Source organism: Muscardinus avellanarius, assembly GCF_963383645.1.
Source record: "Muscardinus avellanarius genome assembly, chromosome: 3".
In the NCBI taxonomy this organism is placed as follows: Eukaryota; Metazoa; Chordata; class Mammalia; order Rodentia; family Gliridae; genus Muscardinus; species Muscardinus avellanarius.
The window spans coordinates 29609575-29622530 of record NC_137788.1 but is presented as its reverse complement, the minus strand read 5'-3'; the positions used below and the strand labels follow the sequence as shown (position 1 = coordinate 29622530).

The 12956-nt window shown below is 42.0% G+C and overlaps 1 protein-coding gene across 1 annotated transcript in view; it reads right to left on the bottom strand.

The window, feature by feature from the left end:
• The window catches only part of LOC308260047 (protein argonaute-3), a gene marked incomplete at both ends in the record, with an annotated part of 115815 nt that overhangs the window by 92086 nt on the left and 10773 nt on the right, over nt 1-12956 (bottom strand). Inside the window, 4 exons of the mRNA XM_080691381.1 lie at nt 6781-6952; nt 11887-11960; nt 12279-12516; nt 12617-12812. Of these exons, the coding sequence (XP_080547507.1) occupies nt 6781-6952; nt 11887-11960; nt 12279-12516; nt 12617-12812 (680 nt within the window). The remainder of the gene's footprint in view (nt 1-6780; nt 6953-11886; nt 11961-12278; nt 12517-12616; nt 12813-12956) is intronic.

The following is a 12956-nucleotide window of genomic DNA, read 5'->3' as shown; positions in this document are numbered from 1 at the left end:
ATCTCAGTACCTGGAGGCTAAGACAGGAGGATTATAGGTTCAAGAGAAGCCTCAGGAACTTAGTGAGACTTTGTTTCAAAATAAAATATAGCCGGGCATGGCGCACGCTTGTAATCCCCGCGCTTGGGAGGCGGAGACAGGAGGATCGCGCAGATTCGAAGCCAGCCACGCTGACGTAAAAGACCCTGTTTCAGAAATATAAAATAGGTCTGGGAGTGTAGCCCAGAGGTAGAAGGGCTTTCCAGGAACCCCAGTACCACCAAAAAAAAAAAAAAAAAAAAAAAAAAAAAAAAAAAATATATATATATATATATATATATATATATATATATATATATATATATATATATAGGGCTGGGAGTATAGGTCTGAGGAAGCATGCCCCTGAGTTCAATTTGCACTACCAAAAAACCAAAATCAAATAATAGGTAAAAAAAAAAAAAGCTACATATTCACATCAAATGCCTTGAAGAGGCAAGGTTCATAGTCAGAGAGCAGATTAATAGTTTGCAAGGACTATGGGGATGAAGGCATGGTGAAAGACTGCTTATGTGTAAAGAATTTGTTTGGGGGAGGATGATATGATCTAAAATTAGACTGGTGTACCTCTTCTGTGAATATACTAAAAAACATTGAGCTGTCTACTTTAAAAAGTTATTATAAATGTATGCCCAGCTCTTGGCCAGTATCCAATTATAACACTATGCCAACAATATTATTTTTTATTTTGTACTGGGGATTGAACCCAGGGGTGTTCTACCTCTGAGCTACACCCCCAGATCTATTTTATTTTTATTGCCTGAGACTGGCCACAAACCTGCAATCCTCCTGTCTCAGCCTTCCATGTACTAGAATTACAGGTATATACCACCATGCCCAGATAGATCATGATATTTTTTTTGTGTGTGGTACTGGGGATGGAACCCAGAGGCCTTCTACCTCTGGGCTACACTCCCAGACATATATTTTATTTGGAAACAAGCTGAGTTGCTGAGCGCCTCACTAACTAGCTGAGGTTGGCTCTGAACCTGGGTGATCCTCCTGTCTCAGCCTCCCAAGCACAGGGATTACAAGCATGCACCACCATGCCTGGCTATGATATTTCTAAAAAATATTCTATTTTTAGTTATTGCAATCACTCATTAAATAAATACCCCAAAAAAACTAGCAACATTTGTAATCTGGTTAATGAGCAGCTCTTTAGCCAAATTTCTATTTTCAATCAAGATTATTTAATAGAGAAAAGAAAAAAGAAGAGAACTCCCTTTCCCACAAAAAGAGAAGGTAAGAACAAGACAAAAAAAGCAAAAGAAATTTGTAAAAAGATGACTCACAAATGATTCACAAACATTTCCTGGATATTTTGTCCAAGAAAACTATTCTGACTAAAGTGGAAACTTATTTGGCTAAAATATCTCATTCTACTATTATGACTAATGTCTTAGTGCCAAATGTTTGTTAATGTGGTACACGGACATGAGAAACCTCCTATGCGCTGATTTAAATACTTAAAAACTTAGAGCCGGCGTGGTGGCTCACGCTTATAATCCCAGCATTCAGAAGGCTGTGACTGGAGGATCGCGGTTTGCAGACAGCCTCAACTACTTAGTGAGGCCCTCTGCAACTCAGTGAGACCCAGTTTCAAAATAAAGAATAAAAACTAGGGCAGGGGGTGTAGCTCGGAGGTCAAATGCCCCTGAGCTCCATCCCCAGACCCGCAAAAAAAAACAAAAAACAAAAAAACTTAGAAGAGATCACTGTGACATTATAGAAAACAACAACAAAAACCTTTAGACAAGAAACAAAACAATTTGTTATAGTTTTAACGCTTTTGAAAAAGTTAAATTATAACCAAACTGCTATATTTTGACCCTTAACTGTACTGCTAATGTTCTCGTGTGTGTGTGTGGTGGGAATAGGGAGTAAAATCAGGGGTATTCTATCTACAAAATACACTCCTACCCCTTTTTATTTTTGCTTGGAAATAGGGTTTTACTAGGTTGCTGAGGTCGGTCTTGAACCTGTGAGCCTCTCAAGTACTGGAATACAGGAGTGGGCCACCAAATCCAGTTTGTTTTGCTAATGCTGAAAAGGAATTACAAGATTCTTTCCTTTTTTTTTTTTTTTTGTACTGGGGATTGAACCAAGGGGCATTCTACTTCTGTGCTACATGCTTAGTCCTATCATCATCATCATCATCATCATCATCACCATCAATCATCATCATTATTATTATTTTTGGATATGTGATCTCACTAAGTTGCTGAGAGCCTCACTACCTGCTGAGGCTGGCTTCGAATCTGTGATCCTCTTGTCTCAGCCTCCCAAGTACTGGGATGATAGGTGTGTGCAACCTCACCTGACTCAATATCAACAGTTTTAAATGATTAATCATATGATATTATTAGAAAAACTGTAGACAAAAGCAAGTCTATCAAAGAAAATAAACAGAAATGTTGATATTAAAACAAAACAATATACTGGCAATCGAACCTAGAGGTTCAATTGCTATACCTTGAGCCCTATTTATTCCGTATTTTGAAACAGGGTCTTATTAAGTTGCAGAGGACCTTACAAGTTGCTGAGGCTAGCCACGAACATGTGATCCTGATGTGTCAGCCCCCCAAGTAATGGCATTCCAAGTTTGTGCCACCACACGTGGCTCAAAATAGTATTATTAACAAAGTAAAATTAGCCCTCCCAAATGCATGGGTTCTGCTTCTCCAAATTCAACCAAACACAGATTGAAAATATTTGAAAAAAATGTGTTTATAATGAACTATGTACAGACTGTTTTCCTTGTCATTTTTCCCTTAAACAATACAACTTAGCAAGTATTTACATAGCATGTTAACTGTATTAGGAAATATAAGTAATCTGTGAAAGCTGGGTATGGTGGAACACACCTGTAATCACCTGTAATCCTAGTACTTGGTAGATTGAGAAAGAAGGATTCCAGGTTTGAAGCCACAATCATCAACTTAGGGCGACCCCGTTTCAAAATAAAATAGGTTTAAGGGTGTAGCTCAAAGGTAGAATGCCCTTGAATTCAATTCCCAGCATCCATCCATCCATCCATCCATCCATCCATCCATCCATCCAGTACCTGTGAGGCTGGGCATGGCAGCCCATGCCTGCAATCCCAGTACTTGGGAGTCTGAGACAAGAGGATCACAGGTTTGAGGTCAGTGCATAGTAACTTAGCAAGACTCTGTTTCAAAAACAATAAAAAAATAAAAAGATCTGGAGGTGTAGTTTAGTGGATGAACCTCCCTAGGTTAAAATGAAAAGGGCTGAGGGTATAGCTCAGAGGTAGAACCCTCCTGGGTTCAATCAACAGACAGAGAGACAGAGAGACAGACAGACACACACACACACACACACACACACACACACACACACACAACTAACTAGCATGGGCAAGGCCCTGGGTTCAATTCCCAACACCAAATACAAACAAAGAAACCTGGGCACAGTGGCGCATGTCTCTAGTTTGAGTATTTTGGAGGCCTAGAAAGGAGGCTCACAAATTTGAAGCCAGCCTGGGAAACATAGTGAGAGCTGGTCTCAAAATAAAAAAATAAAAAGGGCTAGGGGTGTAGCTAAGTGATAGGTGTACCCATGAGTTCAATCCATAGTACCCCAAAACAAAAACACACCTCATGCTGGGCATGGTGGCGCACAACTGTAATCCCAGTACTTGGAAGACTAAGACAGGAGGATCGCAGGTTCGAGGACAACCTTAGCAAGTAGTGAGACTATCCTCAACCTAGTGAGACCTTGTTTCCAAATAAGAAATAAAACTGAGCTAGCCAGGTGTGGTGGCGCACGCTTGTAATCCCAGCATTCGGGAGGCTGAGACCAGAGGATCATGGTTCGTGGACAGCCTCAGCTACTTAGTGAGGCCCTCTGCAACTTAGCGAGACCTGGTTTCAAAATAAAGAATAAAAAATAGGGCAGGGGGTATAGCTCAGAAGTCAGATGCCTCTGGGTTCCATCTCCAGACCCGCAAAAAAAACCCAAAAAACCAAAAAAACAAACAAACAAAAAAAAACTGAGCTAGAGTATTACTGAAGGTAGAAGGCCCTTGGATTCTACCCTCAGAACCACAAAACAAACAAATAACACCTCATATAAAAGGTATATGATATGGTTGGTTATGGTGGCACACACCTATAATCACAGTACTTGGGAGGCTGAGAAAGGAGGATCATAGATTCGAGGCCAGCCTTTACAACTTAGTGAGACCCTCAGCAACCTAGCAAGATCCTCTTTCTTTCTTTCTTTCTTTCTTTCTTTCTTTCTTTCTTTCTTTCTTTCTTTCTTTCTTTTTTTGCGGGCCTGGGAATGGAACCCAGGGACATTTAACCTCCGAGCTACAGCCCTGCCCTATTTTTTATTCTTTATTTTGAAACCAGGTCTCACTGAGTTGCAGAGGGCCTCACTAAGTAGCTGAGGCTGTCCGTGAACCGTGATCCTCCAGTCTCAGCCTCCCAAATGCTGGGATTACAAGCCACGCCCGGCTTAAGATCATGTTTCAAAATAAAATAGGAGCCAGGCATGATGGCACACACTTGTAATTCTAATACTTGGGAGGCTGAGAAAGGAGGATCTTAGGTTTGTGGCAAGCCTCAACTACTTAGTGAGGCCCTCTGCAACTTAGTAAGACCCTGTTTCAAAATAAAGAATAAAAAAATAGGACTAGGGGTTTTGGAAACAGGGTCTCACTAAGTTGCTGAGAGCCTCACTAACTAGCTGAGGCTGACTTCAAACCTGTGCGATCCTCCTGTCTCAGCCTCCCAAGCGCTGGGATTACAAGCGTGTGCCACCACGCACGGCTGGCCTCTATGTTTTAAATGAAGGCTCTTTTTATTTTATTTATTTATTTATTTATTTTTTATTTATTTATTTTTTTTGGTGGTACTGGGGTTCCTGGAAACCCTTCTACCTCTGGGCTACACTCCCACGGGCTACACTCCCAGACCTATTTTTTAACTTTATGTGGAAACAGGGTCTCTTAAGCCAGCGAGGCTGGCTCCGAACCAGCGCGATCCTCCTCTCAGCCTCCCAAGCGCGGGGCTTACAAGTGTGCGCCACCACGCCCGGCTTGAAGGCTCTTTTTAATAATACTTAGTGACTAGGAAAAGACTGGAACAATACAAACCAAAAGGCGAAACTAATTATTTTTTCTAAGCAGGGAAGACTAATGTATGCTTGAAATCCTAGTATTTGGGAGGCTGAGACAGGAGAATCACAGATTTGAGGTCAGCTTCAGAAATTTAGCAAGACCCTGTTTTAAGCCAGGCGTGGTGGCGCATGCTTCTAATCCCAGCGCTTGGGAGGCTGAGACAGGAGGATCGCACAGGTTCGAAGCCAGCCTCAGCTACTTAGTGAGGCTCTCAGCAACTTAGTGAGACCCTGTTTCCAAATAAAATAGAAAATAGGTCTGGGAGTATAGTCTGGAGGTAGAAAGCCTCTGGGTTCCACCCCCAGTACCACCAAAAAATTAAATTAAATTAAAAAATAAAGATTCAAGAATATAAAAAAGACCCTGCTTTAAAATAATTTTAAAAAATAGGGTTTGAGGTATAGCTCAGATAGAATGGTCCTGGGTTCAGGATCTTCAGTGCCAAGAAGAAAAAAAATTTAGAATTCTAAATGTGTTGTATTGTTTAAAAAATTGGAATATACCTGGTATACAACACATCATAAAATCCTTTTACATTTCTCATATTACCTAAACCACAACCAGGAATGTATATGACATGCGGGGAGGAACTGGGTATGGTGACACACACCTATAATCCCAGGACTTGGGAGGCTGAGAAAGGAGGATCTCAGGTTAGAGGACAGCCTCAGCAAGTAGTAAGACTCTCATCAACTTAGCAAAACCCTGTTTCTGAATAAGAAATAAAACTGGGCTGGGGGTGTAGCTCAAAGGTAGAATGCCTTTAGGTTCTATCCTCAGTCCCCCCCCCCCCCCACACACACAGAAAGGCATGTGGGAAAGGGCAAGGAAGCTTACTGAAAGCAGACTAATACAATTTTTATATATCATATATATATTTATTCCTATATAAGAGTAAGGAATAGGAGTGGAGGACAAGTGAAGATGGCACATAACCATGACAATCACCACTTCTACTCACCACTGCTACCATTACCACCATCTTAAAGAGAACAATGGGATGCCAGGTGCAGTGGCAAATGCCTGTGATCCCAGCACCTGGAAGGCTGAGACAGGAGGCTCACAGCTTCGAAGCCAGCCTCAGCAACTTAGTGAGGCTCTCGGTAACTTAGCAAGACCATTTTCAAATAAGAAATAAAATAGGTCTGGGGTGTAGTACAGAAATAGAAGGCCCCTGTTCCATCTCAATCACACACACACACACACACACACACACACACACACACACACACCACTACAAGAGTGACAAGAGAAGTAGGGTGAGGAGGAAAATGGAAGCACATGTTCCCGAAGAGCAATGAAGACATGCTCAGGATGCTCCGCCCAATTGCAAAACCATGTAAAAATGACTTAGACCTTTTCTATTACCACAGAGAAAATATGTAAGGTCATTCATAATGGAGTACTTTCAGGGATGTTTGCAGAATTTCTCACCATTACAGCTCTGAAGTACAATCCTTTAAAAGCAATTATCAGGTATTCTTGGCAAAATGTTATGTGTTTTCATTGTTATTCAGATATACAAGATAAACATAAGTAATTACTAAGGCAAATATAAGTAGCAAAGATTTCCACAACTTCATGATTCTTACCTGTTCACTCTCCTAGGACACTTGTCTGGTTTAATATCTACCTCATAGAGGTAGACATCAATCTTTGGGATTTCAACTTGAAAACAGTTGGCCAGCAGTTTAATGGGTTTGCCCATGGTGCCATAGCCAGGTCTTCTGGGCACCATGAGTAGGGGCTGGGCCCCAACGGGTCCTGTGGAATGGAGAAAAAAGCTATATTTATATTTAAGCTATACTTGTACTAAAACATTTCAACTTCCTTCATCCCAATTTATTTTCTTCATTAAAAACAAACAAACTCTGAGCCGGGTGTGGTGGCACACACTTGTAATCCCAGCAATCAGGAGGCTGAGACAGGAGGATCGCAGTTCGCAGACAGCCTCAACTACTTAGCAAGGCCCTTTACAACTCAGTGAGACCCTGTTTCAAAAATAAAAAATAAGCCGGGCGTGGTGGCGCACGCTTGTAATCCCCGCACTTGGGAGGCAGAGACAGGAGGATCGCGCAGGTTCGAAGCCAGCGGCGCACGCTGGTTTAGGAGACCCTGTTTCCAAATAAAAATGTAAAAATAGGTCTGGGAGTGTAGCCCGGAGGTAGAAGGGCTTCCAGGAACCCCAGTACCACAAAAAATTAAAAAATTAAAAAATTAAAAAAATAAATAAAAAATAAATAAAAAATAAAAAATAGGGCTGGGGGTGTAGCTCAGAGGTACAATGCCCCTGAGTTCTATCCCCAGTACGGGCAAAAAACAAAAAACAAAAACCTCTGCTCTGGACATGGGTTAATAGTTGCTTTTGGTGTGGGTGACAGTTACATGGGAGCATATTACAGAGTTTTGCCTATGTATCCTAAATTCTTTATAAAAAATGTGTTTGAGTAAAGAAAGAGGAGGGTCATTTTCTTTTCATTCTTCATCTCTTTTCTTTTACTATCCATTGTACAGGTAAGAAAATTAAAGTTGAAGAAGATTAAATGTACTACATACAGTCAAAATTAATTTCTAAAACAGAATGTACTTTTCCCTCCATTATTTTTTATCTTGCCTGGTACTTCTTATACAATCTTTCAAAAACCAAAGTTCTACTTCATGATTAAGCAAAGAACAGAATTCTATAGTTACTAGTGGAAGAAACACTGCCAACACAATGCATCATACTTCCAATGAAGCACAGTTTATTTATTTAATAAATATACATTAAAGTTGAAAATGTAATTACAGAGAAATACAAACCACTATCTGGAATTCTCTCCACCTCAAACTTTTTTTTTTTTTTTTTTTTTTTTTTTTTTTTTTGCGGTACAGGGAATGGAACTCGGGCATTCTACCTCTGAGCTACAACTCCAGCCCTATTTTTTTTTTTAATTCTTTATTTTGAAACAGGGTCTCACTGAGTTGCAAAGGGCCTCACTAAGTAATAGCTGAGGCTGTCCATGAACCGCAATCCTCCCGTCTCAGCCTCCCAAATAGCCACCACACCTGGCTTCTTTAACCATTTTTAAAATTCAGAGAACTAACCTGGGCATGGTGGAACAGGCCTGTAATTCTTATGTGGGAGACTAAGAGAGGAGGATTACAGGTTTGTGGACAGCCTTAGCAAGTAGTGAGACTCTCATCAACCTAGAGAGACCCTGTTTCTAAATAAGAAATAAAATTGGAGCCAGGCATGGTGGCACACTTGTAATCCTAGTACTTGAGAGGCGGAGACAGGAGGATCACAGGTTCACAGCCAGTCTCAGCTACTCAGTGAGACCCTCTGCACATAGTGATATCCTGTTTCAAAAATAAAGAATAAAAAAACAGAGCTGAAGCCGGGTGGGGTGGCACATCCTTGTAATCCCCGCACTTGGGAAGCTGAGACAGGAAGATCGCGCAGGTTTGAAACCAGCCTTGGCTGGCTTAAGAGATCCTGTTTCCAAATAAAATATATATTTAAAAAAATAGGTCCAAGAGTGTAGCCCAGAGGTAGAATGTCCCTGGGTTCCATCCCTAGTACCGCAAAAAAAAAAAAAAAAAGAAAGAAAGAAAGAAAAAAAAGTAGAGCTGAAGTATAGCTTGAAGGTAGAAGGCCGCTGGGTTCAACCCCCGATACATACATACATACATACATACATATTGGGCCAGGGGTGTAGTTGGAAGGTAGAATGCCTCTGTGTTCAATCCTCAGTATCATAATAAATTAGTAAGAAAATAAATAAGTAAACAAAGAAAAAGATAAAATTGGGCTGGGGCTCAAAGGTAGACTGCCTTTGGGTTCAATCCCTAGTACCCCCCAGACACACAATTTTCAGAGAACTACTATGTATCTCTTATGTGGGAAGATTAAGAAATAGATTAGTATAAAGACTCAAAAATAGTATTATGTAAGCCTACGATTCAGAACATTTTCTTACAAAATTTTTTCCACATATGAAAAAATTAAAAGATCTCCTGTCTATATTCTATACATACCTTATTTCCCAAGAACTTGACAATATGGAAATAATGTATAAAATAACTGGCTGATATAAAACAGAGACTTCTTCCAGATTATTTTATTAAGCTGACATTCTAGACAAATACACATACTCTTTTATGGTAACCAAACCACAAAAAATCCACATTTATGATATAAAAGAAGGTATTAATTATGTGACTAGATTTTCTGAATCTCAATAGTCTTCTTTGGGGGAGGGAGAGAAGCAGTGGCTAGCCAAACAAAGTCATTAATATTAGCATAGATAATGGCAGAAAACCACAGAAACTCCAAATACAGACAGACTGTTCATGTATCCTAACAGCATAACCACTATGGCTGGAAAAAAGTCACACAATATCTTTCTCAAATCTGTTTTGTTAATGAGCCAAGAATGAGGGTCTACTGAATATCCTAGACAACTAAATTAGAAAGTAGGAATGTCTGGTAAATGTAGTTTATCAAAATATTCTGAGAATCAAGACTATAAAAGACACTGGTCTTAATCTTTTTAGTTTTACCTTACTCAAAAGAATTATTAGGCTGGGCATGGTGGCGCACGCTTGTAATCCCAGCATTCAGGAGGCTGAGACCAGAGGATCGCGGTTTGCGGACAGCCTCAGCTACTTAGTGAGGCCCTCTGCAACTCAGTGAGACCCTGTTTCAAAATAAAAAATTGGGCAGGGGGAGTAGCTCAGAGGTCAAATGCCTCTGGGTTCCATCCCCAAACCCGCCAAAAAAACCCCAAAAAACAGAATTATTGCTTTGTTCCTACTATCTGTTAATATATATATATATATAATTTATTTATTTAAGTTATTTGTTTATATATTAATTTACTTATTTATTGTACGTGTGTTTACGGTGCTGGGATTGAACTTGGAGGTACTCTACCACTGAACTTATCCGCAGCACTTTTTTATTTTGAAATAGGGTCTAAGTTGTGAGTTGTAAGCTGAGGGCCTTGCTAAATTGTTGAGAACGGCCTCAAACCTCTGACCCTCCTGTCTCAGCATCCTAAATGCTGGAATTACAGGTGTGAGCCACAAGGTCAGACAGCATAAATTACTCTTTAAGGTCCTACTGTTTTTGTTTTTCCCCCTAAGCACTGAAGATTGAACCCAGGGGCATCCTACCTCTGAGCTACACTCCTAGCCATTTTTATTTTTCTGATTTTGAAACAAGGTCTCACTAAATTGCTGAGGCTAGATTTGAACATGTAATCATCCTGTCTCAGCCTCCCAAGTACTGGGAATAAAGGCATGCACTAGCATGCTTGACTAATGCCCTAGTTTTATATATTGTAAAAGAGTATGTCTTGATAGATTAACAAAATACTAATTTTAGTTCATCTTTTGGGTAGACTCTCAAGTATTTTAAGGATATAGAAACCAAGCCTGTGTGGTAGCACATAAAAATCAAAATAATATTGCATTTTATAAGTCTCAAATACAGCAAATACATGAAAAAAAAGTTACAATGATCATTCCAGAGCAGTATAAGCTAAAATTTAAGTGACAACCCCATAGAAACACCTTTACTACTTTCAAAATTAATGCCCACCAAAAGGAGCAGCAATCTATCTCTTCCTTCAAGAAGATAAAAATGACTGTGAGAAAATTTACATATCAATAAAAACACTTTCTAAAGTAATAAAGATTATTTGTCTTAAATCCTATGTGGGCTGGGCATGGTAGCACAAGCTTGTAATACCAGTACATGGCAGGATGAAAAAGGACCACAGGTTCAAGGCCAGCCTCATCAATTTATCTAGGCCCTCTGCAACTTAGTAAAATAAGTAAATAAATAAGTATAAAAATTAAAAATTAATTCCTAGCTGGGCATGGGGGTACACGCTTGTGATCCCGGCATTTGGTAGTCTGAGACAGGAGGATTATGGTTTGCAGACAGCCTCAGCTACTCAGCTTCAACACAATTTTTTTTTTTTTTTTTTTTTTTTTGCGGGTCTGGGGATGGAACCCAAAGGCATTCGACCTCTGAGCTACATCCCCTGCCCTATTTTTTATTCTTTATTTTGAAACAGGGTCTCAGTAAGTAGTAGCTGAGGCTGTCCCGGAACCGCGATCCTCCGGTCTCAGCCTCCCGAAGGCTGGGATTACAAGCGCCCGCCACCACGCCCGGCTTCAACACAATTCTTGTTAGGGGTTGAGGGGAGACTGGGGATTGAACCCAGGGGTGTTCTATCTCTGAGCTATACCGCTACTCCTTTTTTATTATATGTTTTACTTTGAGACAAGGTCTCACGAAATTACTGCTCTGGCCTCCAATCTGCACTCCTGTCTCAGCCTCCCAAGTACTGGGAATACAAACGGGAGCCACAGCACTACTACAACAAAGTTCTTATTTCGTTAGTTTCTCTTATGTAAGTATTTTTCTTATATTTAAGTACTTCTCAAATTGGCAAAAAGAGAAATTCAAAGATTTGTAATACCATAGTAATGATACTCCCCAAATATTTTGGAAATTATAAATTAACCATCGTTTGGATGAAGCATACTTTCAAACTGAACATACCAGCTCAATCATTTGGTAAGCAAACTGTTACATAACACCTATTTTATGTCCCTCAATTAATTATTTTAGAACCCTAAAGGATAGTTTTTCCTTTTTTTTAAAGACAAGTATGGTCCATGTTGCAATTTTTCCTCAAAACTTCCATGTTTTCCCCCTCGAGTGAGGAAACACTTCGCAAATTCCAAAATTTCCAGGAATATGACAACTGCTTCTCTAGGGAGTCAAGAAGGGAAAAAATACTGTCAGCAATTTTAAGATTCCACCTCCTCATCTAAGCAGCGATCGAGGCTCATATGACATTGCCCAGCTCCTCACAGACTACGTACCATGCTACCCCCGACATCGGAAGCGAACTCGGGATGGAAGCAATGCCATCTTGCATCTGCGAGATGCGCTGGCACCTATTTCAAACTTAATCCCGTCCGTTATCTCCGTGTATCTTCACAATACCTCAGGAGGTAGGCTAGGGAGATGGCTGGCCGCCCAGCCTCGGGGGCGCACGACCCGGTGAGAGGACGCGCACGCCGTTACCTCTCCAACTGCGACCACAGAGGCGGCGGCAGACCCCTCGAGAGCACGGAGGCGCCCCGGGACCGGGGCGACCCGCCGCCACCTGGCCCGCGGAGGCCGCCGGGCGGACTCACCTGCGGAGCCGATTTCCATTCATGGAGCTGGGGGGAGTGCCGGGGCGAGAAGGCGGCCGCGCAGGGCCCGCGGCGGGCGACGCCGCTTCCCTCCGGTGCCAGCCGCTGCAGGCGCCGGCCCGGGGCTGGGCGAGAGCGAGGGACGCGGACGGGCGAGGAGAGCCGGCCGGAACTTGCGTCGCCCGCGCCCGCCGCCGCCGCCGCCGCCGCCGCGCTCCCCCCAACGCCCGCCGCCCCGCCCCGGAAGCCCGCTCGCGTCACTTCCGCCGCCGCCGCCTGCGTCGCGCTGAGGGACGTCGCGACCCCGCGACCCCGCCGAGCGCGCCTGAGCAGCGCGGCGGGCCTCCCCGTCGCTCCATCCCTCCCCCGCCGTCCTAACCCCTTGGAGGGGGCTTGTACAGTATAGTTGAGAAACAGGGCACTGCGGACAGCAGGTGGAATGGCTTCCATGGTCAGAACTGTTAATAGCCTCATCACATGGCAAAACCCAAACTCCTTCCCAAAGTGAGAACGCCCGACGCATGAAGGCCCGTCTTTCTCCTCAAGAAAGACTCGTCGTCCTCTG